The sequence below is a fragment of the Drosophila suzukii genome, chromosome 2R (genome assembly GCF_043229965.1).
Source record: "Drosophila suzukii chromosome 2R, CBGP_Dsuzu_IsoJpt1.0, whole genome shotgun sequence".
NCBI lineage: Eukaryota > Metazoa > Arthropoda > Insecta > Diptera > Drosophilidae > Drosophila > Drosophila suzukii.
Genome location: NC_092081.1, coordinates 11,857,765 through 11,883,512, shown reverse-complemented (window position 1 = coordinate 11,883,512; position 25,748 = coordinate 11,857,765). Strand labels below are relative to the sequence as shown.

General features: G+C 40.5%; 8 protein-coding genes across 14 annotated transcripts in view; 4 read left to right on the top strand and 4 right to left on the bottom strand.

Annotated features, from left to right (window-relative positions):
• Positions 1-1,241, top strand: part of Kank (KN motif and ankyrin repeat domain-containing protein 2 kank) — a 31,893-nt gene extending 30,652 nt beyond the window's left edge. For all 7 annotated transcript variants that reach the window (XM_017073943.4, XM_036813054.3, XM_017073942.4 and 4 more), the window contains one exon: positions 497-1,241. In XM_017073943.4, coding sequence (XP_016929432.3) covers positions 497-664 — 168 coding nt within the window. In that variant the 3' untranslated portion in view covers positions 665-1,241. The remainder of the gene's footprint in view (positions 1-496) is intronic.
• Positions 808-19,407, bottom strand: Cyp317a1 (Cytochrome P450 317a1). Its single transcript, XM_070994678.1, has 7 exons — positions 18,321-19,407; positions 17,834-18,260; positions 16,397-16,546; positions 15,963-16,023; positions 13,646-14,768; positions 13,141-13,565; positions 808-3,476 (listed from the first exon to the last, which is right to left on the bottom strand). The coding sequence occupies exons 1-7, from the start codon at positions 19,405-19,407 to the stop codon at positions 1,716-1,718; spliced, it is 5,034 nt and encodes a 1,677-aa protein (XP_070850779.1). The 3' UTR covers positions 808-1,715.
• Positions 5,472-7,299, top strand: Cyp6a8 (Cytochrome P450 6a8). Its single transcript, XM_017072853.4, has 2 exons — positions 5,472-6,610; positions 6,667-7,299. The coding sequence occupies exons 1-2, from the start codon at positions 5,509-5,511 to the stop codon at positions 7,083-7,085; spliced, it is 1,521 nt and encodes a 506-aa protein (XP_016928342.1). The 5' UTR covers positions 5,472-5,508; the 3' UTR covers positions 7,086-7,299.
• On the top strand, positions 7,471-9,177 carry Cyp6a21 (Cytochrome P450 6a21). The gene is made up of 2 exons (XM_017072854.4): positions 7,471-8,655; positions 8,712-9,177. Exons 1-2 carry the CDS (start codon positions 7,560-7,562, stop codon positions 9,128-9,130), a joined length of 1,515 nt encoding a protein of 504 aa, XP_016928343.3. The 5' UTR covers positions 7,471-7,559; the 3' UTR covers positions 9,131-9,177.
• On the bottom strand, positions 9,637-11,263 carry Cyp6a20 (Cytochrome P450 6a20). The gene is made up of 2 exons (XM_017072857.4): positions 10,162-11,263; positions 9,637-10,093 (listed from the first exon to the last, which is right to left on the bottom strand). The coding sequence occupies exons 1-2, from the start codon at positions 11,246-11,248 to the stop codon at positions 9,669-9,671; spliced, it is 1,512 nt and encodes a 503-aa protein (XP_016928346.3). The 5' UTR covers positions 11,249-11,263; the 3' UTR covers positions 9,637-9,668.
• On the top strand, positions 15,805-17,683 carry LOC108008945 (cytochrome P450 6a9). Its single transcript, XM_017072856.4, has 2 exons — positions 15,805-16,984; positions 17,039-17,683. The coding sequence occupies exons 1-2, from the start codon at positions 15,889-15,891 to the stop codon at positions 17,455-17,457; spliced, it is 1,515 nt and encodes a 504-aa protein (XP_016928345.3). The 5' UTR covers positions 15,805-15,888; the 3' UTR covers positions 17,458-17,683.
• Positions 19,408-20,475: 1,068 nt separating the features above from the next.
• On the bottom strand, positions 20,476-22,208 carry Cyp6a23 (Cytochrome P450 6a23). The gene is made up of 2 exons (XM_070995176.1): positions 21,089-22,208; positions 20,476-20,974 (listed from the first exon to the last, which is right to left on the bottom strand). Exons 1-2 carry the CDS (start codon positions 22,173-22,175, stop codon positions 20,553-20,555), a joined length of 1,509 nt encoding a protein of 502 aa, XP_070851277.1. The 5' UTR covers positions 22,176-22,208; the 3' UTR covers positions 20,476-20,552.
• Positions 22,209-23,025: 817 nt separating this feature from the next.
• LOC108008949 (probable cytochrome P450 6a23) lies at positions 23,026-24,778 on the bottom strand. The gene is made up of 2 exons (XM_017072860.4): positions 23,659-24,778; positions 23,026-23,599 (listed from the first exon to the last, which is right to left on the bottom strand). Exons 1-2 carry the CDS (start codon positions 24,743-24,745, stop codon positions 23,178-23,180), a joined length of 1,509 nt encoding a protein of 502 aa, XP_016928349.3. The 5' UTR covers positions 24,746-24,778; the 3' UTR covers positions 23,026-23,177.
• Between the last annotated feature and the right edge of the window lie 970 nt (positions 24,779-25,748).

The following is a 25,748-nucleotide window of genomic DNA, read 5'->3' as shown; positions in this document are numbered from 1 at the left end:
AATCAGAGATGCCGCATATTTTAATTCTGTTCAATACAAGCTTTTTTGAAATCTTAATTACTTCTTAAAACTCCTTGTAATTTAAAAATTGTTCTTCATTTGTTCTTACAATTTCCGCCCTTTTCTCGAGTGCCAGTTACCTTTTCTAGGACTAAGTGTCTGTTAAGAAATTTGACTTCCTCGAGCGTTTATAAGAGTTTGCTTTAATCAGAACAGAACAAGATTATGTGGTCGTTAACTTAACTTAACTTGTCGCTCAGATAACTGACTGCAACCTTAACGGCCACTCGAGAAAACAGCCTTAAAGGTTGGAACTTTTAGATCTCAACGTAGAATATTAAGTATTAAGTAGAGTATGTTTAAAATGAAATAACTAATATTTTTTGGAACAATTTACCCAATAATGTAGAATGCAAAATAAGCTTTTGTTCATGATTTTAAAAGTGATATTACCAATCCGTAAACTCCTCAACTGTAATGATTTATTTCTTCCCAGGACGGCAGTACGGCTTTCAAGATTGCATGGCAGGCCGGGCACCGGAATGAGGGGCTTCTCATCTACGTCCACGAACAGACGCTACGAGGCAAGCTGCCGAATCGTGGAGATGCCACCAGAAGCTCCCTGATTTCGCCCCAGCGCCACAAGCGCCAGCCATCGCAGTAGAGCCATATCGTATTAGCGGCCAAATAGACGAACAAACAGCTAGTGTCTAAGTTCTTAATTAGCATTTCGTAGAGCTGCCCCAAAACACATTCCATAGCGCTGAGGAAAGGCACAAATGCAGCTAACACTTTCATACATATATGTATATTGTATAATTGGAATTCGTTTGTCGTACGTTTTATTTATTTATACATCTAATATTAGTGCTAATGTGTAGTGTAACTCTAATTTCGATATTGATTAATCAACGAAAGCAGCAGACTCTTTATAATGTACATCTGATATCTGACACAAAACGATCAACTCTTGCAATTAAGTACTGCACAGGCCTGAGCTACCGATCTTAAAGTAGCCGACAAACCAACCAACCATATCAAGCAATCGACAATGCAACAAACGATATATACTAACCGCAAATAACAAACAATGAATCAAATTTAGAATTATTTTAACAAATCAAAAGGTTCATCCTTAGGAGGACAATGTGTATTTAATAGAAATTAAACAAGCTATTTTAAAAGAAATGTTTTTTCGAAATAAATAAATTCTTAAATAAAGAAAGTGTTTTTAAAATTAACTATGCTAAAGCTGACTTTGCCTATTAGGTCACCCGACCAAAAGTTTTTATATTTTATTTGGTTAGTTACCACGCTGAGTTTTATATTGCTTTCTAGACTTTGTTCATGGAGTAAATTCTTCGTCATTAGGTTAAAGCTAGAGATTTAGATACTGACATAAGCTTAATCTCTTGGTCGTCTACACATTTTTTTTTAACGGAAATGAGTTTCCTAACTAAGCACAAAGCGGAAACTTATTGAATTAAACCATTGTGGGCGGATTATTTTGGGAAAATAAATCTTCAATTCAATGTAAAATTAATCTTCAACTCATAAATTATTTACTTTTTTAATATCCAAGGCTAACATGACTATTTGTTGTAACAATTTATTTATTTGAAAGGACTTGTCCGGAAGACATTACTTAGTAAACTTCTTTTCCTATCCCAGAGATTTAGCTCATGTCAATGATCTTACGTTTTTGATACTCCAGCTCATACCGCCCTTTCCTCGTTACCGTGTTCTATAACTCCCAATGGCATGAGGGTTAACGCTATACCATCTTCAAGGTTGACCATTGGTTTCCTGGAGTTCAACGAGAACTCGTACTCGGAGAGGAGTAGAGCCAAAGCCAATCGCAATTGCAGCTGTGCAAATTGAATCCCTATACAGCTGCGAGCACCGACACCGAATCCAAACCAGGTGCCCTGTTCCTGCAGCGAATCCCTTGGTCCAGCCCATCGGTCTGGCTTGAATTCCTCTGGTTCCGGATAGATATCCGGATCATGGTGGATGGCATGTGTGGGAATAATAAGGAACAGCTCCTTGACCAGTATGTACTTGGGATGATCCGGAACTGTATAGTCATTTAGGGTGCGACGCAGGATGTAAGGTGTTATGGGATGCATTCTGAGAGTTTCGTTGATCACCTGACCCATGAAAGCCAGTGACTGAATGCACTCGTAATTAATGTTACCCTCATGCCGTTCAATAGCCTTCTTTAGCTCCTCCCTCACTCGGATTTGCAGTTCCGGATGTAGAGCGAGTTCATAGAGTACGTATGAAAGAGTATTAGCCGTTTGTTCGTATCCCGCCTTCAAGAAGACCACCGCATGGGCGGCCAATTCATTTTGCAGATGTAAGCCCAACTCCTTATCCGATTCATACTGATGGGTAATCAGCTCCAGAGCTTTGATCTCCATTAACAGCTGCAGATAGTCCTGATGGCGAACTCCCGAGCCCTCACGCTGTTCCACTATATTCGATAGGAGTTTCACAAAATAATCCTCCGCCTGCTTGGGCGTGCGACGCATGCGCAACAGTCGACAAAAGTTAGGAAACCGTATCATCATCAGGTTCATAAGGTAGCCATGTTTATGACTGCTCAAGGCCATCTCGGTCATCTGCTCAAAGTCGTCCAGGGGATACGACAATCTCTGCTGGGCATCCAGGCCAAAAACGCAATTGGCCAGGGCAGACAAAACGTAACGCCTCATGATCTTCTGTATGTGCACAGTGGAATGCGGCTGATTCATCAGGGTGGAGCTGACGGTCAGGAGAAGCTGTGCCGCCTCCTCATAGAGACAACCAAACAACCAGGACATGCGATCGCCTTCCAGACTGGGATCCAATTTCTGGCGCATCTCCTTCCAGCTCTGCCCCCGCAAGGCATAGAGATCCCCGGACAAAGGATCCGTCTTCTGGTTGCAGTACAGCCCCCGATCGTTGAAGTTCCAAAAGTCCTTGATCATTATCTGCCTGATCAGTTCCCGATCGAGGATCAAAGCTCGTGGCTGCAGCAGAGCATAGAATCCGCAGAATGGACCGCTTCCCTTGAACTTGTTGTATATGGCCGAGTAATGATTCGCCTTCATAGCATCCGTACTTAGTGACTGCGTCATTATTTGCCTAATGATAGGCCATAGCTTTTTGGGTCTTTCGTGCGGAATGTTCAGATAGCGCCAATAATCGCGCTGATACCGCGCCGCTATAATTAACAGAACCAGCAGCCCGAGCACCAACAGCCCAATGATCAGGAAAATGATCCACATGTTTTGCATTCTGTACGATCTCTGTTTGTTCTGAATCACATGCAATACACACACACACGTCTGAGGGGTATCCAAAATCACTGCCTCAACGGGGGAAGTTCCACTTCCTGACCGCCCCGCAATATCTTGCCACCCTTTCACTCTCACTCTCAGCTCTATCGCGATCCCGCTCTCTCGACCGTCAGGTAGTCGTAGTGTCACCAACTATGATCTAATGCATCGCTCCGGCGTTCTCGATGGGGTTACGTTCATTAACGAAGCGCACGATTCGACTGACTGAGAGTACTACGGAGAAAAGTAACTATTTACGATACTCGCTCCCCACTCCAGGTGCGAGCTTTTAATTTGTTTCTTTACCGCTTTTTCGAGTGCGCTACACTGTAGCTCGTCGGCTGGTGGGCGTCTGACTGAGGCCAGACGGACATATGATTATTATTACTTTATTTTTCAATGTTGGTGGCACCATCAGACAGTCACAGAAAACTCGTTTATGCGTCTTGTTAAATCTAAATAAACAAAATGTGCAATACGAATGCCATAAACATGTAAGTAATACTCGAAAGCCAAACAGAAAAATGATTATATAAAAAAATTTATTGACAATAGCATGATAAGATAGATTCCTTCTTTCAAAATTTTTACTATATATAAAAACGTACTTTATGGTTTATAGGTCGCTTCTCAGTCACCTTGGCGGGTCCAACACTCTTATCTGTAGACTTTAAATTTTATTTTCGTTTGTTATCAATTTTTTGGACAGAGTTTTAGTACACCCCTTTGTTGGGGCAATAATTTTTGGAACTTTTTAGTAAATAAATAAAGTATATACTCGTTTACTGTCCACCACTAAGACAAATGCTGATAACTTTAAAACTAGAACACTCTCGTTTTTTATGAGTACTTATCTACCATAACCTATACATTTTACGCCCAATTAACATTTAAATGCCTTGATTGCAAAAAAAAGCGACAAAAGAAAAGCTCACCCACAAAGCTGAAATAAGCCAAAATAAACAAAAAATCAAAAAGCTGCTGGTTTAATTACATGTTGTTGTTGGCCACATCCGCACTTGAAATCTAATCAACTGTCAAACAAATATGACCAAAAAGGCAAACAATGTCGTTGCCAGATCCATCAAATATCAGAACAGCTAATACCCATATCATTTTACGATGACGGTCGAACACGGTCTCTACTGATGAAGTAGCCCAATAGAGATACGACGGTTTTCAGGGGGGATTGTCCACCTACGTTGAGAGTATTGATAAGCGAAGGCTCGTCGGTATACAGTAGAACCTGCCTACCTGGTTGGAATGGTTAAGATCTTCTCTCTATTTGCCCTAAAACTTGAACTTGAACTTACAAGTTTTCACGATAAGAGCCTGTCTTTAACCAATTCTAGATCAAGATTAATAATTTGTTTCTTATCTTTTAAGCTTCTCGTTTTGGGTTGGTCTTGTAATATGCTAATGTTAGTAAAATACATAAAGAAATACCTTCTTAAAATTAAAAAAAAAACAAAGACCAAACAAAGAACAACATTTTCCATATAGTCAAAGTCATTAAGTTGTGGCAGGTTAGTATTGTTGTCGATAAGAAATAATCTCAAGCTGTGCAAGCAGTGGCGAGAAAAAATTTAGATGCAAGGGTGGTTTTAGACAATTATTTCGCATTCACCATGGTAAAAATCGTGGTACGATCGCAGCTTCAACGTACAAAACATCTGAGCATCCTTTAGGTAATTTCCTTCCAGCTTGCTACATATAAAATACTATAAAAAGACTATAATCTTTCGTTGACAGTGATAACGTTTATCGCCGACGGTGACTAAGCGAGCAGTTAGCAAGTAGTTTACTTATATGGGGATGCCTAAAACACTAGACGTTCTGATAAATCCCAGTCCGCCTCGTACAATAATCACTAGCTAATTATCCCTGGCAACATTGTGTATGGTGACATTTCTGATAACCAAAATAGATGCTGTTTGTACAATGTTTATACAAAATATTTCCAAGCAAACATCGGTGTCTTCATTATCTTTATAGACTGATCTTACTGTATGATTCTTGCTGTCTCACAGTTGCCCGTATAAAAGTAAACAAAACTGTAGATTAACTCTCACTTTTAATAAGTCTAAAAATGTCTCGTCATGCAAAGTAGGTAAGTTTCAGCATTTAAAAGCAGTTTGTCGATCATTTCCCGAATCAGTCGCTACCAAAGAGCATCAGCCAGAGTATGGCGTTAACATACATTCTCTTCCAAGTGGCGGTCGCCTTGCTGGCGATCGTTAGTTACTATCTTCATCGTAAATTAACATTCTTCAAACGTCGGGGTATTCCTTTCGAAACACCCCATCCGATCAGGGGAAACATGGCGGAACTAAAGAAAACAAAGAACTTTCACCAAATTTTCCAAGATCACTACGACAAATTCCGGGAGAGCAAAGCACCATTTGTTGGGTTCTTCCTTTTCCAGAATCCAGCCGCTTTTGTTATTGATCTGGACCTGGCCAAGCACATCCTGGTCAAGGACTTCTCCAACTTCTCTAACAAAGGAATTTACTATAACGAAAAAGATGATCCCATTTCCGCACATCTCTTCAATCTGGATGGCCCTCAGTGGCGTTTGCTGAGGAGCAAATTATCCTCGACCTTCACGTCCGGCAAAATGAAGTTTATGTATCCGACAGTAGTTTCCGTGGCCGACGAATTTATGACGGTGATGCACGAAAAGGTATCCAAAAACTCTGTGCTGGAAATTCGTGATCTGGTATCCAGATTTACGGTCGATGTGATCGGAACCTGTGCCTTTGGCATTAAGTGCAACAGTCTGCGGGATGAAAACGCCGAGTTTCTCTATTTCGGAAAGAAGTCTTTTGTGGACCAGCGACATGGTACTCTAGTGAACGGCCTTCTGCGCAGCTATCCCAAATTGGCAAAGAGGTTGGGTTTCGTTCGAACTCCGCAGCATATTCAGGATTTCTACCGTAGAATTGTCACAGAGACTGTTGCGGTTCGAGAAAAGGAGAATATCAAACGGAACGATTTCATGGACATGCTCATTGAAATGAAGAATCAAAAGGAAATGACTCTGGAGAATGGCGAAGTTGTCAGAGGACTGACCATTGAGGAGGTCCTTGCCCAAGCCTTTATATTTCTTATAGCTGGCTTCGAGACATCCTCCTCCACCATGGGATTTGCATTATACGAACTGGCCAAGAACCCGTATATCCAAGATAAGGTCAGAGCTGAGGTGGAGGATGTCCTAGAGCAACATAGCCAACAGTTCACCTATGAGTGCACCAAGGATCTGAAGTACCTTAATCAGGTTATAAATGGTAAGATACATTATCTATAATGACAGCATCCTACTGATTTTCTAATCTCCCCGCAGAAACTCTTCGACTCTATACCATTGTACCGAATCTGGATCGAATGGCCGCTAAGCGCTACGAAGTTCCCGGCCATCCGAAATTCGTCATCGAGGCTGGTCAGTCGGTCATCATTCCATCATCTGCCATTCACCATGATCCCAGCATCTACCCCGAACCCTACGAGTTCCGGCCTGAGCGATTCTCCCCCGAAGAATCGAGTAGTCGTCCTTCAGTAGCCTGGTTGTCTTTTGGAGATGGTCCTCGCAACTGCATTGGACTGAGATTCGGACAGATGCAGGCCCGCATTGGACTCGCTCTGCTCATCAAGAACTTCAAGTTCTCCACCTGCTCGAAAACGCCAGATCCCCTGATCTACGATCTTCGCTCATTTGTACTCGGTGTAAAAGACGGTATCTATCTCAACGTAGAGGCAGTCTAACTGAAAAGATGAGAGCCATTAAATCGGTGCCAAAGAAATTGATTTGTATTCTGTCTAGCCTAGCTCACAAATAATTATGTTGAGGCAGGTTGAAGCCAGATTGGTCTACACCCAATCTTTGGTTTATTGGCAATCAACATAAGTGCTCCCTTTCTAATGGGTATTTCTTAGGTATAGTTATAGTTTTTAAGTTTAATAAACGTATAATAAATTAGTAATCTATACGTTATATACCGGCAATCAGCTTGCTAATAACTTGTAGCTCTGTTCAGAATTCCTACAAACATAAGCAAAAAGTGGATAGATTGCGATAGCTTTTACTGTGATTGTCGGTCACAATGACTTAAGAGTTTTGTTCAGGTATATTTAAAAGCGTTGGCAAAGCTTTGACACTCTCAGTTGTTGGCAAACGTTCAACAAGTTTGCAAACGATTACGGCAATTTTTCCATATTCGTAAACAAAGCGTGTGAGTCATGGCCGTGGGAACTGTCCTAGTGACAGCATTGCTGATGCTTCTTGGTTACCTGTTGGTGAAATTGCGTAGCACCATGAGGTACTGGCAGGAGTTGGGAATTCCCTGCGAAGAGCCTCACATCCTGATGGGAAGCATGAAAGGAGTACGAAGCACACGATCGTTTCACGAGATCTGGATGAGCTACTACAAGAAGTTCCGTGGAACCGGACCCTTTGCTGGCTTCTATTGGTTCCAGCGCCCGGCTGTTTTCGTCCTGGAAACATCTCTGGCAAAACAGATCCTGATCAAGGACTTCAACAAGTTCACGGACCGAGGCTTTTTTCACAAACCCGAGGACGATCCATTGTCTGGCCAGTTGTTCTTACTAGATGGCCACAGGTGGAAGTCCATGCGAAATAAGTTATCTTCGACCTTCACCTCCGGAAAGATGAAGTATATGTTCCCCACTGTTATCAAGGTGGGTCATGAGTTCATCGACGTTTTCGGCCAACATGTGGAAAAGAACCCCATTACTGAGGTTAGGGAGTTTTTGGCCCGGTTCACCACTGACGTAATAGGCACTTGCGCCTTTGGCATCGAGTGCAGTAGTTTAAAGGACCCCGGAGCGGAGTTCCGAACGATGGGTCGACGATCCGTAACAGAGCATCGTCTCAGTTCTGTAGGAATCGGCTTTGTGAATAGCTTCCCCAACCTGGCACGCCGACTACACATGAAAATGACAGCGGAGGCCGTAGAAAAGTTCTTCATGCGCATCGTAAAGGAAACAGTGGCTTTCAGGGAGCAGAATAATATCCGTCGAAATGATTTCATGGATCAGTTAATCGACTTGAAAAACAAGCCACTAATGATGTCCGAATCTGGTGAGAACGTTAACTTAACTATTGAGGAGATTGCAGCGCAAGCTTTTGTGTTCTTTGCGGCTGGATTTGAAACCTCATCGACTACGATGGGATTCGCGTTGTATGAGTTGGCCCAAAATCCGGATATCCAGACCAGAGTGAGGGAAGAGGTCCTGGAGATTTGGGAAAAGTACAAGGGAGATTTATCCTACGAAAGTGTACAGGAACTTGTCTACCTTAATCAAGTGATATCTGGTAAGGTTTGAAACATTTGCAAAATGCTTATTACTAAATAATTTTGTATGTTACAGAAACTCTTCGTCTGTACACTGTACTTCCCGTCCTAAATCGCGAATGCTTGGAGGACTTTGTGGTCCCTGAAAACCCCAAGTATGTTATCAAGAAGGGAATGCCCATCCTGATTCCTGCCGGAGCCATGCACCGCGATGAGAGACTTTACCCGAATCCGGACACGTTCGATCCGGAAAACTTCTCTTCCGACCGCGTCAAGGAGCGAGATTCCATAGAGTGGCTTCCTTTCGGCGATGGGCCAAGAAACTGCATCGGAATGCGATTTGGCCAAATGCAGGCACGGATTGGACTGGCTCTTCTGATCAAAGACTTCAGGTTCTCAGTTTGCGAGAAGACTACAATTCCCATAAAATACGACAAACAACAGTTCCTCATTTCAAGTGAATCTGGTATCACCCTTAAGGTTGAACGAGTGTAACACTATTGTTTCTACATTATTACCACCATATAAATCGATAAAAACTACTTAAGAATTTACTTAAAGCAAAAGCCAAGTCAATCGGCAAGTCATGCTGGCAATATAAAAACCCAATGGTTGCGTAGCTTTGTTGGCGGTCAACTTCTCATTTTTATAAGCTTCTCTTTTTACAAGCTAAACACACTTTACACCATCGACAATCCGACTGATGAAAGGATACGCCTAAAAGTAGACTATGGCTATAAAATTATTATCTTCCGAGATTACTTTTGTGTAATAAGCAAAGAAAAGAAGGCTTTTAAAATGTTAGGTGTGCATAATAACATCAACAGCAGTCTACTAACCCTTCCATGATGTTAATACAAATCTGTAATCGCTGTCAAGGGAACCTAGTTCTATTTACTACTATTACTTATATCTCAGTCGAGGTTAGTTAGTTGCCTTAAAATGGTCGTAGGAATTCGTACTAATTACTAGTTTCACATAATAACAAGCTTAAAACGTCATTAATATATGGATTCGATTTTAATTATCTTAATTACTTCGCCAACTTGCTGACTTTCAGATGAATTCCGCCCTTTGAACTCAGTAGAATATCGTCGGCCCTATATTCTAGAGGTACAACAGTTTTGGTGGGGTGCATTTCGAACTTGAAGTTGTGGATGAGCAGGGCCATTCCCACGACGACCTGCATCCGTCCAAAGCGGAGACCAATGCAGTTTCGGGGACCCTCTCCAAATGGCAAGAATGTGCAAGCGGGACGCTTTTTAACCTGATCCTCATCGAACCGCTCTGGGATGAACTTCTCTGGTTCGGGGTAGAACTCGGGATCATGGTGGATGGCCCAGGTGGGCACAATTACTCCAGTGCCTTCTTCAATGTAATACTTGGGATTGCTATGCTCATAACGTTTAGTTGCAATGCGAACTAAGTGACCCACTACAGGACGTTTTCTCATGGTCTCTGCGAAAGTAAGGCAAATAAAATGCATTTTAGTAGTAAAATAACGTACAATACAAATTTAAACTCACCATCAATGACCTTTTCCAAATATATCATCTCTCGCATGCTGTCGTAGTCTAGTTTTCCATTATGTTTCTCCAGAACGCTATCCACTTCCGTCCTTAGTTTATCCTGAATATCCTGATTGGACGCCAGCTCATAAAGAGCGAATCCCATTGTTGTAGAACTAGTCTCAAATCCAGCCAGGAAGAATATAAAAGCCTGGGCGGCGATTTCATTAAATGTTAAACCATTTTGCTTGTCGCCATTATCGTATTTTAATTTCATATCAATTAGCATATCCATAAAATCGTTTCGTTTCACTTGGTTCTTTACGCGGTAATTCACGGTATTCTTAACGATATTCATGTAAAAGTCTTCGACCTTTTGGACATTAGCCTTCATACGCAACTTGGCAGCCAATTTCGGGGCTCCAAACAGAAACAAATCCAAGGACTTTCCATAACGTCGTTCGGTAATGGCAGCAGTTCCCATTTGAACAAAATCTGCCTTGGGATCCGACAAGCTGTGGCAATCCAAGCCGAAGGCACAACTTCCGATGACATCGGCGGTGAAACGGGCCAGTATGTCAGTGATCTCCAAGGAGTCCTTACTTTCGGAAACCTTCTTATCGAATACCCGAATCATTTCATCACCCACGTTCAAAATGTTGGGGAACATGGTCTTCATTTTGCCAGAGGTAAATGTTGGGGTCAGTTTCTGGCGCAGGGTTTTCCACTTCTGACCCTCGATGTTCACCAGGTGAGCGCTCAGCGGGTCATCTCGTTCGTTGTGGAATGTACCGCGATCGTGGAACTTGTCAAACTCGCGAATCAACACAGTCTTGGCGAAATCAATATCGGTGACAACTGCGATCTTTTTGAAATACATATAGAATCCCACAAACGGTCCATCGGTCTTATTCTTATACTTGAAGTAGGTTTGCTTGAAAATATCCGATAGTTGCATAGTTTTCATCAACTCTCTAGTATTTCCGAATGGAATTTCGGGTACATCGTGGGGAATTCCGCGTCTTTTCCAGTAGTTAAAGTGCTGATGCACAAACCAAGCGGCGAGGGTTAGAGCACCGACGAGCAGTACGATTAGAACGGCCATCACGATTGAACAGTACTAAGGACGGGCCTGCTCTTTTATACCCCATTTGCCTTCTCTTTGCAGTCACCTGAGTCTTTCTAAAACGATAAAGTAAGAGAAACAAAGTCCGATTCGTATCGTAAAACGCCGACTAAGCGTTAGGTTTTATTAACAACAGCTTCGTAAAATGCTCTCTTGAAAATTCCCTTGAATTATTAAAAATATAAGGTTTACTTTACTTAAATATAACAACTCCACTGCTGCATTATCCAGTTTACTATTTAGGCTTAGTCTACTTCTAGTACAATTCTTTATCTTACTTTTTAGTTTTTATGAATGAGTAAATGCAAGTCATCGTTATGAGTGCTCTTTTTCTTTACGCTAAGCATGACTCTGCAATATATTACCTTAGCTCATACTAATCTTACCAAGTCTACAAGCCGCAAAAGGTAAAAGTTCAATTACGAACAAGGTGTAATATATTAAAACACATGCAAAACTAAATCAACCAGGTTCAATAACACTGTCCAACATTTTTAAGGTTTTTGGTAAGTGCACGTGAACGCATAGGTGGTGAGGAATGTGATCCAAATAATTAAGCTGCAAAATAAATTAAACTAAAAAAAAAGTTCAAAATTGGTATTAAGAATTTACATTCTAGAGTTAATGACCCTAATGACCCAGTAGATAAAAGTCAAATGTGTAAAATGTAAAGTAGATAGAAATGTAAGCTTCGATGTATCTAGCAAGAACATCGTCAATAACGTAACAGCCTGTAGATAAAAGTTAAACGTGTCAGATGTAAAAATTTAAAGTAGATAGAAATGTAAACATTAATGTTTCGCCTCTACTTGAAGGTTTATTTATTTTTAAGTCGGTAAGCTGAGTAACGGGTATCTGATAGTCGAGGCACACGAATCTTTCAAAAAATCATATATAATTTTTTAAAACTCATTAATGACTTCTTATTGGCCCTTTGTTTTAATTTTTTTTTTATCATTTGTAAAGATAATTAAAGTCGGGACCTAGAAAAGGTAATCAATAAAAAGAAAACGTTTTTTGTATTATACCATAAGATCATATTCAGCATATCTTTTGGAGAAATCAAAAATATATTTGGATAAGGTTAATAGTATTGATTGGTTTATAAACTGGGTATGTAAACAAAACTTAAATATGTTAGGCTTAAAAGTTTCAAATACTTTTAACGAAGCCTTTATAATAACTGTTCCCAGTTGATAGTTTGATCCGACGTTCTTGACCACGGGGGTGATGATTTTTCCATTGAAAGTAAATGAACTATCTGGATCCAATTCTTCATGTGTTATCAGATAGCTTCTGATATTTTCCGTCATGTTATTATTTATAAGCTCACCAAGTCTAATCTCACTTTGTTTTTACGCCGCCATCGTAATAAGCTTTGTGAGAAGTTTTCATGTTTTAAATCTGGTTTTTCAATAAAACAAGTCTAGAGTAGTTTAGATATAGGTTTCTATATTATACATCCTATTGCTATTGAGAATATAAAAATGAATTCTCAATAGTGCACCATTATTTAATATTAGTCGTAACGACTTTTTGACTTCAGCCAAACCTATTTTGAAACCTGTTCTAATTAGACCAGGCCATAAATAGAATGGGTGTGATTAACCAATAATTATTCTATTCTCTACACATTGAATAAATATAAACAAATTACAATGTTATCTCATGAATTGCTATGAGCTCATGTTCTCAATTTACAAATTGACTGATTCCCATGATAGAAAAACTTTTACATAAGACTGAGGGTGGGGAAAAGCTAAAACTTAACTGCATGTGAAAATTATCAGTAGTTACTATTTTTTATTGACCTAACTGCGTCGTTATCGCAGGGCCCTCAATAAAATCATTATTGTGTTTTATTATCTTTATGTCTTTCCAATCCTACTGACTTTTAAATGAATTCCACCCTTCGAACTCAACAGAATATTATCAGTCCTGTATTCTAGGGGTACGACAGTCTGTGTAGGATGCAACTCGAACTTGAAATTGTGGATGAGCAGGGCCATTCCCACGACGACCTGCATCCGTCCAAAGCGGAGACCAATGCAGTTTCGGGGACCCTCTCCAAAGGGCAGGAAGGTGCAAGCGGGACGCTGTTTAACCTGATCCTCATCGAACCGCTCTGGGATGAACTTCTCTGGTTCGGGGTAGAACTCGGGATCATGGTGGATGGCCAAGGAGGGCACAATCACTCCAGTGCCTTCTTCAATGTTATACTTTGGATTGCTGTGCTCATATTGTTGAGTTGCAATGCGGATTAAGTGGCCCAATACGGGACGTTTTCTCATGGTCTCTGGAGATGATACAAATATGAATTTCAGTAGGGAAATAAGGAAAAATATGTTTGGTTGAGCGGCTATTTAAGAAACTCACCATCAATGACTTTTTCCAAATAGGTCATCTCTCGCATGCTGTCATAGTCCAATTTTCCATTACGTTTCTTCAGAACGCTATCCACTTCTGTCCTTAGTTTATCCTGAATATCCTGATTGCACGCCAACTCATAAAGAGCGAATCCCATGGTAGTAGAGCTAGTCTCAAAACCCGCCAGGAAAAATATAAAAGCCTGGGCAGCGATTTCGTTAAAGGTTAGGCCATTTTCCTTATCGCCATTATCGTATTTTAATTTCAAATCAATCAGCATGTCCATAAAGTCATTTCGTTTAACCTTGTTCTTCACACGATAGTCAACAGTATCCTTGATGATGTTCATGTAAAAGTCCTCGACCTTCTGGACACTCTGCTTCATGCGCAGTTTGGCCGCCAATCTTGGGGCTCCGAATAGAAACAGATCCATCGACTTTCCATAACGTCGTTCGGTAATGGCAGCAGTTCCCATTTGAACAAACTCCGCCTTGGGATCTGACAAACTGTGACAATCCAAACCGAAGGCACAGCTTCCGATGACATCAGCGGTGAAACGGGCCAGTATATTTGTAATCTCCAAGGAGTCCTTACTCACTGTAGACTTTTGATCAAATACCTTAATCAGATCATCACCCACGTCCAAAATGGTGGGGAACATGGTCTTCATTTTGCCAGAAGTAAATGTGGGGGTTAATTTCTGGCGCAGGGTTTTCCACTTCTGACCCTCGATGTTCACCAAGTTAGCGGTCAGCGGGTCATCTCGCTCGTTGTGGAATATACCGCGATCATGGAACTTGTCAAACTCGCGGATCAACACAGTCTTGGCAAAATAAATATCGGTGACAATTACCATCGTTTTGAAATACATATAAAATCCCACAAACGGTCCATCGGTCTTGTTCTTATACTTAAAGTAGGTTCGCTTGAAAATATCCGATAGTTGCATAGTTTTCATCAGCTCGCTAGTATTGCCGAATGGAATTTTGGGGGCATCATGAGGAATGTCGCGACGCTTCCAGTAGTTAAAGTGCTGATGCACAAACCACGCAACGAAGGTAAGAGCACCGACTAACAACACGATCAGAACTGCCATTTCGAAACGACTGAATAGTCCAAATACGGGGACCGGCTTTTATAGACGAGGTCTACCCGTTTTGCCCATCTCTTCACAGTCACCTGACTCTCTTTACGTCATAGCAGCGTTATTTTGCACTCAAGAATATTAGTTCTCTTAAGGTTTTCCTATTACATTTTCCCCTTTTTCATACTATACTAAAAACTTAAATTTCTACTTACATTTGTTACTTAGCGGTATATTTAATCTTGATTAATGGTATAACTAAACTAGATTATACCCTGTCCGAGAGTATTTTGACTATAATCAAAATTTTGTAACGCACTAGCTTACTTTTGCGAAAGTAATTCCACCTGTATCAGACTAATTTTAAATTTCAGTCTTTGTTAATCGAATGTTAAAATAATTCGCAAGCTCTTTGGTGTTCTTGTTTTCTTTTCATTGTTTTCCCTTGTTTACGTAAAGCTTACACATTGTATCTCTTTTATCTACAAACTATTGCAATTTACACTCTTAATTTCAGAACGCTTTAAATACTTTTTAATGAATGGACAAGTGCGAGTCATCGTTACTCGTGCCTTTTTGGTTTAAATTAGATGATGCAAGCTCTTATAATTACTGTTCTCAGTAATATTTTCGAGGCAATGGCTATTACTCGAATTTATTTTTCACTTTCGTTTTCTCTTTATATGTATGTTTGAAAACGGGGTTACAATTTTCGTGTTGTCTCTTCCCACTGATGCTGTCTAAATCATAAGAACGCAAATTGAATACAGCGTTGAAGATAAGTGGAATTTAAGCCGTGTCATAAAAAACTTATACCATTTTTGTAAGGGTCAGGCGCTACGCCAAAATAAGTTGGGGTAGGTTCGTTAGGTTAGTAGTATTCAAAGTTGGGCGCTCTTAAAAATTCTTTAGATATTAGAATTCATCTCTTCAAAAGAGAAATTCTCCGTAGAACACAAAAGAGAAGCAATATTTTTTTTCAATCAAATAAAGTTATATACATTTCATTTAAACAAATCTAACAAAACACATGGTCTCTCTTGCTTTTTAATGAATTCGTTCAGCTAGCAAGTGGAGCTTTCATCAGTATGTTTTTGAAGCTCAACTGGCCTGCATTCGCGAAATTTTTCGGAGGCTGATTATTTTTTAACGCACCCAAGCTGATGTCATGAGTGTTTACATTTATCTATTGACAATTGTCGTAGTGCTAGTGGGATATCTAGTATTGAAATGGCGTCGTACCCTGAAGTACTGGCAGAATCTGGGCATTCCCTGCGAGGAACCCCACATCCTGATGGGAAGTCTGACGGGTGTGCAAACTAGTCGAACATTCTGTGACGTTTGGTTGGAGTACTACAATAAGTTTCGTGGTACTGGCCCCTTCGCGGGTTTCTATTGGTTCCAAAGACCTGGGATACTTGTGCTGGATACCTCGTTGGCAAAGCTCATCTTGATTAAGGAGTTCACCAAATTCACGGACCGTGGATTCTATCACAATACGGAGGACGATCCCTTGTCGGGACAACTGTTCTTGTTAGACGGCCAAAAGTGGAAATCTATGAGAAACAAGCTATCCTCTACATTTACATCTGGAAAAATGAAGTATATGTTTCCCACCGTTGTGAAGGTGGGACATGAGTTCATAGAAGTGTTTGGCCAGACAATGGAAAATTCACCCATTGTAGAGGTTAAGGACATTCTGGCCCGATTCAGTACAGATGTGATCGGCACCTGCGCATTTGGCATAGAGTGCAGTAGTCTTAAAGATCCGGAGGCCGAATTTCGGGTGATGGGTCGACGAGCCATATTCGAGAACCGCCATGGACCTATTGGAATTGCGTTTATGAATAGCTTTCAGAATCTGGCCCGCAAGCTTCATATGAAATTAACCATAGAGGAAGCCGAACGCTTTTTCCTGCGAATCGTAAAAGAAACAGTGGCTTTCCGAGAGCAGAATAATGTCCGTCGCAACGACTTTATGGATCAGTTAATCGATTTAAAAAACAATCCACAGACAAAGTCTGAGACTGGGGAAAGTGTGAATCTCACGATCGAGGAGATAGCAGCTCAGGCATTTGTCTTTTTTGGGGCTGGCTTTGAAACCTCATCGACTACCATGGGATTCGCCCTGTATGAACTAGCCCAGCATCAGGACATTCAGGATCGGGTGAGGGAAGAGTGCCAGGAGATTTTCGCCAAGTGCAACGGCGAGTTAACTTACGAAAGTATGAAGGACATGGTATATTTGGACCAGGTTATATCGGGTGAGTATTGGACATATAATTCACTAAGCCCAAATAACTTTTTAATTCTCAAAGAAACTCTTCGCCTGTACACCGTTCTTCCTGTCTTGAATCGCGAATGCCTGGAGGATTTTGTGGTTCCCGATAGCCCCAAATATGTAATTAAAAAGGGAATGCCCGTTTTGATTCCTTGTGGAGCCATGCACCGCGATGAAAAGCTATATGCCAATCCAAATACCTTTGACCCCGACAATTTCACCCCCGAACGCGTCAAAGAACGCGATTCCGTGGAGTGGCTTCCCTTTGGAGAAGGTCCAAGAAACTGCATCGGCATGAGATTTGGTCAGATGCAGACTAGGATTGGATTGTCTTTCCTTCTCAAGGACTTCAAGTTTTCCGTATGCGACCAGACTACAATACCAATGGTATACAACAAAAAGACTTTCCTAATATCAAGTGAGACCGGTATCTTCTTAAAAGCTGAACGAGTCTAAGATTTATTTTGTTAAAACATTCAACTGTACTAAATCTTTGAACCTTTACGTAAGGGACGAGTTACTAAATCTACACACTTGTATAGAACAGTTTAGCAGACACATGTTAACGTCGTCAAACCGGATAGTGACTAACCGCGGGCAAATGGTTTTAGATTACTAATTATCATTAGTTGTCTTTCAATTAACTGATTATGAAAAACAAAAATAAATTCTTATCAATACTAACCACAAACTTTTATTATATAAATAACAGAGAATCTATATTCTATACTTTGTTAATGCTAAGTTATGTTTCTAAATCAAACCCGTCGAGGTCTTACGTAAAGTCTGAGGATCTTTTCACAAGAATACAATTTTTTGGTATGAATAATTTCAGTGCTTCACTATCTTGCTGACATTAAGGTTAATCCCACCTTCGGAGCTCAGCAAAAAACTTTTGATATTGTACTTGACCGGAACCGTTGTCTTAGTGGGGTGCAACTCGAATTTAAAATTGTGAATGAGCAGGGCCATTCCAACGACGACCTGCATGCGTCCAAATCGAATGCCTATACAGTTCCGAGGACCATCCCCAAATGGCAGAAAAGTGCATTGGGGCCGTTGTTTTATTTGTTCCTCATCAAAGCGTTCTGGTATGAACCTTTCCGGTTCCGGATAGAACTCTGGATCGTGGTGGATGGCTAGGGTCGGCACCAGAACTCCAGTGTTGGCTTCAATGAAGTATTTTGGATTTGTGTGCACATAGTCTTTAGTCGCACTTCGGACCAGATGTCCCACCACAGGATGTTTTCTTAGGGTTTCTTAAAAGGGAATTTAGAAATACAAATTGTACCAGGTAGTATAATAAGCCATGAACCTACCATCGATGACCTTTTCCAGATAAGTCATCTCCCGCATGCTGTCATAGTCCAATTTTCCATTATGTTTCTTTAGAACGCTATCGACTTCTGTTCGTAGTTTATCCTGAATGTCCTGATTGCTGGCCAGCTCATATAGGGCAAATCCCATGGTGGTAGAGCTAGTTTCAAAACCTGCCAGGAAGAATATGAAGGCTTGTGCAGCCACTTCGTTGAATGTAAGGCCATTTTGCTTATCACCATTGTCGTATTTTAGCTTTATATCGATCAGCATATCCATGAAATCGTTCCGGTTTATCTTGTTCCTTACCCTATAGTCAATGGTCTCCCTGACAATATTCAAGTAAAACTCCTCTATCTCCGGGGGAAGTGTCTTTATTCCCAACCTCGCTGATAGTTTTGGCGCTCCGAAGATGAGCAAGTTCACCAGTCTGCCATGACGGCGTTCGGTAATCGCCGAGTTTCCCATTCTGACGAATTCCGCCTTGGGATCCCGCAAACTATTACATTCTAGCCCAAAAGCGCAGATTCCAATCACATCGGCTGTAAATCGGGCTACGAGATCGGTCACTTCCAGAGTTTGCGGAGAACTTGAGATCTTCTCATCAAATACCCGTATCAGTTCCTCGCCCACGTTTAAGACTGTGGGAAACATGGTCTTCATTTTTCCAGACGTAAAGGTTGGGGTCAGCTTTTGACGCAGGTTTTTCCACTTTTCACCCTCGATGGCGGTCAGATTACTTGTCAGTGGATCGTCCTTTTCGTTGTGATAGACTCCGCGATCGTGGAACTTTTCAAAATCTTTAATCAGCACGGTTTTCACAAAATCAATGTCGGTTATCACGATAAATTTCTTTGCAAAAACGTAGAATCCCACAAAAGGGCCGTCGGTCTGGTTCTTGTATTTAAAATAGGTCCGCTTGAGAATGTGGGACATTTGCATTGTCCTCTGGAGTTCGACGGTGTTTCCGAACGGGAAGTTGGGTGGATCATGGGGAATTCCCCGACGCTTCCAGTACGTATAAAGCTGGTGAACCCACCATACGGCAAGGCTGAGAGCACCGACCATCAGCACTAGTAGAACAGACATTTTGGGAACACTAAATTGGTAAACTGAGAATGCGTTACTTATATTGAGTTCGATATAAAAGAGCTTTGGGCTTTCATATCGCGCACCGCTGTATTCTAATTAAATGAATCACGAATCATAATGAAAGCTACTCCGAATATAGTAAAACTTTAAGTGTTGGTGGTTTTATGGAGCATACTTTCTTAAATAAGGCTACCTAAAATTTATAACTTAGCATTACTTTCTTTTTCTATTTATGAATTTTCTAAGTAATAAATAGATCCGAAAACAAAATAGTAATTGTAATGTGTCCAGTGCGGAACCGTTACTCCTTCCCAAATGTCTTAAAACCCAAGTTGGATATAAGCGGCTATTTATAAAGGAAATATTTTTGTGTATTTTTAGGTCGCGACTGGACAGAAAGCAGTTCTTCATTCTGAACCATAAACTCTAATACTATGTTTAAAAAGGTACAAATGTAAGTATTTTTCCTTGTATAAACAAGGAACGGCAGTTTTTAAAAGGCACAAGGTAAACAATTTTTCTTAGTTTTTAAGAATTACATATAAACCTTAGGTAAAATCAACTTTTGAGTACCTGCATTTCTGGGAACAATATATTTATGAATACAAAAAATTAACAAAAGTACAAATTATCTAAAGCCCCATTTAAAAGAAAACCTTAACATATTTTAAAATACTTTTAAACATACAAACCATACTTTTAAAACATATACCGCTCTCGGAGCTCAACAGAAAGTTCTTCATTTTGTATTTGATGTGGACTGAAGTCTTAGTGGCATGCAAATCGAATGAGCAGAGCCATTCCAACTGCGACCTGTATCCATCCCAATCTAAGTCCAATACGGATTCGAAGGGCGGGAAAGCGCCCTCCTGGATAAAACTCGAGATCATATTGGATGCCCGGAATGGGCACCATAACTCCAGTGCCGGGTTATATGGATGACTTAGGACTGGGACTTACGGTTTACGACTAGTTCCAAATCTTCATCACTCAAATTTACTCTTGTACACTCTTTAATTTTTACACCCTTGCAGAGGGTATTCTAATTTTTATAAAAATTTACACTTATAAGTATAAAATATTTTATTTTGATCGGCCTCATAAAAGCATTTCCATACACTACATTAATATTGTTAGCAATCTCATTTCGAAAGCTTCTCAACTCTAAGGAGAATTCCATTCTCCGCAGACAGAAGAATGCTCTTCACGACAACCTTCATGGGTATCTGCGTCTCCGGGGCGACACTAAACTTATAGCCTCTAATCAGGTAGGCCAGTCCCACGCAGGTTTGCATCAACCCAAATCGAAGACCAATGCAGTTACGGGGTCCTTCCCCAAATGGAAGCCAGGTGCACGCGGGTCTCGCAGCGATTGCCTCCTCCGTAAAACGCTCCGGCTTAAATTTCTCGGGTTCGGGATATATTTCTGAATCATAATGAATGCCAAGAGCTGGAATCACAACTATAGTGCCCTTGGCAATAAAGTACTTTGAATCTTCCGGTGAAAAGTCTGTCTCAGTCATTCTCGTAAGATGAGCCAAAACTGGATACTTGCGAAGGGTCTCTGGAAGCAAACGTAATGATTAATATTTCATCAGACGTCATCAAGAAAAAAAATAATAATACCAGTCGAATGATAATTAATTATTAGAACATAAAAAATGTTTAAGAAACTTACCCATAACAACCTGCTCCAGATACTTCATCTCTTTGATTCCCTCGTAGGTGAACTCGTTGTTGTGCTTGCCCAGAACATTTGTAATCTCCTCCCTAAGTCTATCCTGAACATCCTGATTGCGGGCCAGTTCGTATAGGGCGAATCCCATGGTCGTAGAACTTGTCTCGAAGCCAGCCACAAAGAAAATAAAAGCTTGGGCTAGTAGCTCGTTGAAGGTAAGACCATCCTCCGAGTTTCCAGCCTGCTCTTTCTGGTACATTTCGATTAAGCTGTCCATAAAGTCATGCCTCTTCTCTTTGGTCTTCAATCGGTAGTCGATTGTATCTCTTACAATTTTAGTGTAAAAGTCCTCCACTTCCTGAACATTCAATTTGAGGCGCAAGCGGCGAGATAACTTTGGGAAACCAAATAGAAAGAAATCGAGCATTCCTCCATAGCGACGATCGGTGATCGCCCGTTTGCCAATGGTTACAAAGTCCGCCCTTGGGTTGTTAAGACTGTTGCAATTAAGGCCGAACGCGCAGTTCCCGATTACATCAGCTGTATAGCGGGCCACTAGATCCACAATTTCAAGAACTTGGCCTTGACCTGAGGTAGTTTTACCACTGAAGATCTTCTCCATTTCCTCACCAACCTTTACAACAATAGGAAACATGTTCTTCATTTTGCCGGACGTAAAAGTGGGCGTTAGTTTATGCCTTAAGTGTCGCCACTTTTGGCCTTCAATGCTGAACACGGTAGCCGAGAGTGGATCATCGATCTCATTGTAAAAAACACCCCGATTCTCAAAGTGATTAAAGTCCTTGATCAACACTCTCTTAACCAATTCCAAGTTTGTAATTACAGCAGTTCTGGTGAAAAAGAAGAAGAAGCCAGCGAATGGATAGTCCGAGCCCTTGTACTTCAAGTAGTAGTCCCGGAAAATCTTCGCGATGTGTCGCTTCTTGGGCCAGTCCTTGATATTCCCGTAAAGTGGATGGGGCACATCGTGCGGAATACCCCTCCTCTGCCAATATCCATGACGTCGGCGGGCCACGAACAAAAGCAGCGACACCAAAAGCGCGACTAGCGACAGCAACAGCGACATTTCTCGATCAGGTTCCGCTCTATACTGAGTTTGAAATCGGTAAGCTATGGGGTTTATAAGGAGAACGTTCTCTTTCAGTCTCTATTATTGCACTCTTATCATTTTGATAGGGGCGTTTATTTCTGTTTCTGCATAGGAATGCCTTATAGTACGATGACTATCCACTGAAACACCTAAACACATTTCACGTTAACTAAGGTACACCTGATAATATATATAACCATATATTAACTAATGAGAGTTTTTGTTTATGTTTACTGAGAGAAGCGCATTTCAGGTTTATAAATATAACAATTGCGGTTACGTAATTTGATCGATAATAAAAATAATACTTTGACTTTATTGTATGCTCGCTAAAGCATAATAATAATAATATTGCAAGTTTTATTATACCTGTTTCTACAAGATGACCATGTTTCGCTAACCTAATGAATCAGAGTATTTTCAGGATAGATTGCTTGTGTTTGTAAGAGGGTTCAATGTTCTTTTTATCTAATGCCCCGGGTTTTTTTAAAGTTTCCGAAATCTCAGCGCTTATACGGACAGACAAACAGATGGGCATGGCTGGAACATCTCGGCTAGTGATGCTGTTCAAGCATATACATATATACTTTATAAGGTCTGAAACGCTTCCTTCGACCTGTTACATACTTTCCGACAAATACAATGTACCCTTTACTTTACTGACCTTTACGGGTATATATATATTAATATGCTGTATTCGTTTCTCTTGTTCTCAAGAGTTATACTGTAAACATATTTGTAAGAGAGTAAAACCTCATTCGAATTATTTTCTTTTTACTGTAGCTATTTTTACTATGGTAGCTAATTTATAAAATTGTATTCGTAGTTCTGAAATCCCATTAGTACTCGAGTTTATTTATACTTCACAACTCGCGGAGGTCTCTAGTACCAACATCATACATTCTTTGGATGTAAAATACCATACAACGGAGTTGTATTTTCAGTTTATGCAAACCAATATAACTTATATACATACTTTCATTTCAAAATCTTTTCCACTTTAAGATGAATTCCATTTTTAGCTGACAGAAGGACGCTGCTCAAAATAAAATGAATATGTTCTTCCGTCTCAGGGGCGAAACTAAACGTATAACCCCTGATTAGGTAAGCCAATCCCACGCAAGTTTGCATCAACCCGAATCGAAGACCAATGCAGTTCCGAGGACCTTCTCCAAATGGAAGCCAGGTGCACGCGGGTCTCGCAGCGATTGCCTCGTCCGTAAATCGCTCTGGCTTAAATTTTTCAGGTTCCGGATATATTTCTGGATCATAATGAATTCCCAGAGATGGGATCACAACCATAGTGCCCTTGGCAATAAAGTACTTGGGATCCTCGGGTGAAAAGTCCGACTCGGTCATTCTCGTCAGATGTGCCAGTACTGGATACTTGCGGAGGGTTTCTGTGAGTATTCGTTAATATAAAGAACGAGTAACATTGTAACACTGCTGTTTTACTTACCCATGACGACCTGCTCCAAATACTTCATCTCCTTGATTCCCTCGTAGGTGATCTCGTTGTTGTGCTTTTCTATAACATTATTAATCTCCTTTCTGACTTTATCCTGAACATCTTGGTTGCCGGCCAGTTCATAGAGGGCGAATCCCATGGTCGTAGAGCTCGTCTCGAACCCAGCCAAAAAGAAAATAAAGGCTTGGGCCAAAACCTCATTGAAGGATAGGCCGTCCTCAGCGTTTCCACCCTGTTCTTTCTGGTACATATCGATTAAACTGTCCATAAAGTCATTTCGCCTCTCCTTGGTCTTCAATCGGTAGTCGATTGTTTCTCTTACGATTCTAGAATAAAAGTCCTCCACTTCCTGAACGTTTATTTTAAGACGCAAACGGCGGGATAAAATTGGAAAACCGAAAAATAAGAAATCCAGTAAACCCCCAAATCGACGTTCGTTGACTGCACGCTTGCCAATTGTCACAAACTCGGCTTTGGGATCTTGTAAACTATTGCAATTCAGTCCGAATGCGCAATTGCCGATCACATCAGCTGTATATCGGGCCACTATATCCACAATTTCAAGAACTTGACCTTGACCTAAGGTAGTTTTGTCGCTGAAGATCTTCTCCATTTCCTCTCCAACCTTTACAACAATGGGAAACATGTGCTTCATTTTGCCGGACGTAAAAGTGGGCGTTAGTTTATGCCTTAAGTGACGCCATTTCTGGCCTTCAATGCTGAACAAATTACCCGTAAGTGGATCATCGATCTCATTATAGAAAACTCCCCGATTCTCAAAGTGGTTAAAGTCCTTGATCAGTACTCTTTTAACCAGATCCAAATCGGTGATCACAGCGTTTCGTTGGAAAAAGAAATAAAAACCTGCGAATGGATAATCCGAGTCCTTGTGTTTTATGTAGTAGTCCCGAAAGATCTGGGCGATCGTTTTTTTCTTCTGCCAGTTTTTCATATTTCCAAAAAGAGGATGAGGCACATCGTGGGGAATACCTCTCCTTTGCCAATATCCATGACTTCTTCGTGCGGCGAATAAAAGCAGAGATATTAAAAGCGCAATCAACGACAGCAGCAGCGACATTCTTAGTTCTGCTGTAGATCCACACTAAATCTAAAAGCGGTATTCTACGAGGTTTATAAGGTGTGCTTTCTTTTTTATCTCCTTTACCAAGTTCTTATTTTTTATTTTACCACATAGTCAGTTAACTCACCTTATCAAATTTTCAAACTTTATAGACCATATGACCTAAATACGTAATAGCGCATATCCTGGTGAAATACAGGCTTTTATTTTTCAACAATCTCTGTGAATATGTGGGTACTTGTAGATTATGCCTGTGTTTGGTGAAAAGAACTAATCTATTGCCTGAACACCATGAGGTATATTATTTATAAAGAGTCACTAATCGAATAAAACATTACTACTAACAATGACTAGACCTATTTGATAAGTTACACAACAACCTCAAACACGCTCTGCGTAATTTTCACTAGAATCCGAAGAGATTATCGAATAGTAATTGAATTCTCCGGAATTTTTTTAAACAATTGTACAATCAATAAGGGACAAAAGTGGTACTACCGCCTATGTAAAGGTTTTTAACTTATTTACTGATAACTTTTAAAAAATTGTTCGTTTGATACGATTCCTGACATATTCATGAGTAATAACAAATAAAGTCAATTTCAATTAACACTTAAACAATATCTTTGAAAACTTAGGCGGTGGCAGATTTTGGCACTCGACTGAAAAAAACTCTCGCCGCGGAGGAATCCCATGAACCTGCATGCTTAATCCCAAATTTCTAGACTTTATTGTTTCTAAGATCTCAGCGTTCATACGGACAGACAAGCTGACATACAGTCAGAAAGACAGACGAACGGTTAATAGGATAAGGCTAGATCGCCTCGGGTAGTGCTCCCAAACAACGATATATTATATATATACTTTATAGAGTCGTGAACTTTTTCTTCCTAATGTTACATACTTTCAGACGAATACAATATACCCTTTTACTCCGTTTTATTTTATTTTCTTGACAACTTGACTTTAGAGTAAACCTTTTCCAGGAGTTATTTTTTGG

Excerpts from the sequence above, each read along its gene's own strand:
- Cyp6a21 (XM_017072854.4), top strand. The coding sequence starts at position 7,560 with ATGGCCGTGGGAACTGTCCTAGTGACAGCATTGCTGATGCTTCTTGGT. Across the intron at positions 8,656-8,711 it reads CCTTAATCAAGTGATATCTG|AAACTCTTCGTCTGTACACT; the intron begins GTAAGGTTTGAA and ends TGTATGTTACAG.
- Cyp6a23 (XM_070995176.1), bottom strand. The coding sequence starts at position 22,175 with ATGTCGCTGTTGCTGTCGCTAGTCGCGCTTTTGGTGTCGCTGCTTTTG. Across the intron at positions 20,975-21,088 it reads TCTGGAGCAGGTTGTTATGG|AGACCCTTCGCAAGTATCCA; the intron begins GTAAGTTTCTTA and ends GTTTGCTTCCAG.
- Cyp317a1 (XM_070994678.1), bottom strand. The coding sequence starts at position 19,407 with ATGTCTGTTCTACTAGTGCTGATGGTCGGTGCTCTCAGCCTTGCCGTA. Across the intron at positions 16,024-16,396 it reads GTCCTTAACCTCTACAATGG|ACTTCCCATCAGGATGTGGG; the intron begins GTGAATTTTCCA and ends CACACCCGTCAG. Across the intron at positions 14,769-15,962 it reads GATTCTGCCAGTACTTCAGG|CCGGTCCCCGTATTTGGACT; the intron begins GTACGACGCCAT and ends CGTCTATAAAAG.
- LOC108008949 (XM_017072860.4), bottom strand. The coding sequence starts at position 24,745 with ATGTCGCTGCTGCTGTCGTTGATTGCGCTTTTAATATCTCTGCTTTTA. Across the intron at positions 23,600-23,658 it reads TTTGGAGCAGGTCGTCATGG|AAACCCTCCGCAAGTATCCA; the intron begins GTAAGTAAAACA and ends GAATACTCACAG.
- LOC108008945 (XM_017072856.4), top strand. The coding sequence starts at position 15,889 with ATGAGTGTTTACATTTATCTATTGACAATTGTCGTAGTGCTAGTGGGA. Across the intron at positions 16,985-17,038 it reads TTTGGACCAGGTTATATCGG|AAACTCTTCGCCTGTACACC; the intron begins GTGAGTATTGGA and ends TAATTCTCAAAG.
- Cyp6a20 (XM_017072857.4), bottom strand. The coding sequence starts at position 11,248 with ATGGCCGTTCTAATCGTACTGCTCGTCGGTGCTCTAACCCTCGCCGCT. Across the intron at positions 10,094-10,161 it reads TTTGGAAAAGGTCATTGATG|AGACCATGAGAAAACGTCCT; the intron begins GTGAGTTTAAAT and ends TTACTTTCGCAG.
- Cyp6a8 (XM_017072853.4), top strand. The coding sequence starts at position 5,509 with ATGGCGTTAACATACATTCTCTTCCAAGTGGCGGTCGCCTTGCTGGCG. Across the intron at positions 6,611-6,666 it reads CCTTAATCAGGTTATAAATG|AAACTCTTCGACTCTATACC; the intron begins GTAAGATACATT and ends ATCTCCCCGCAG.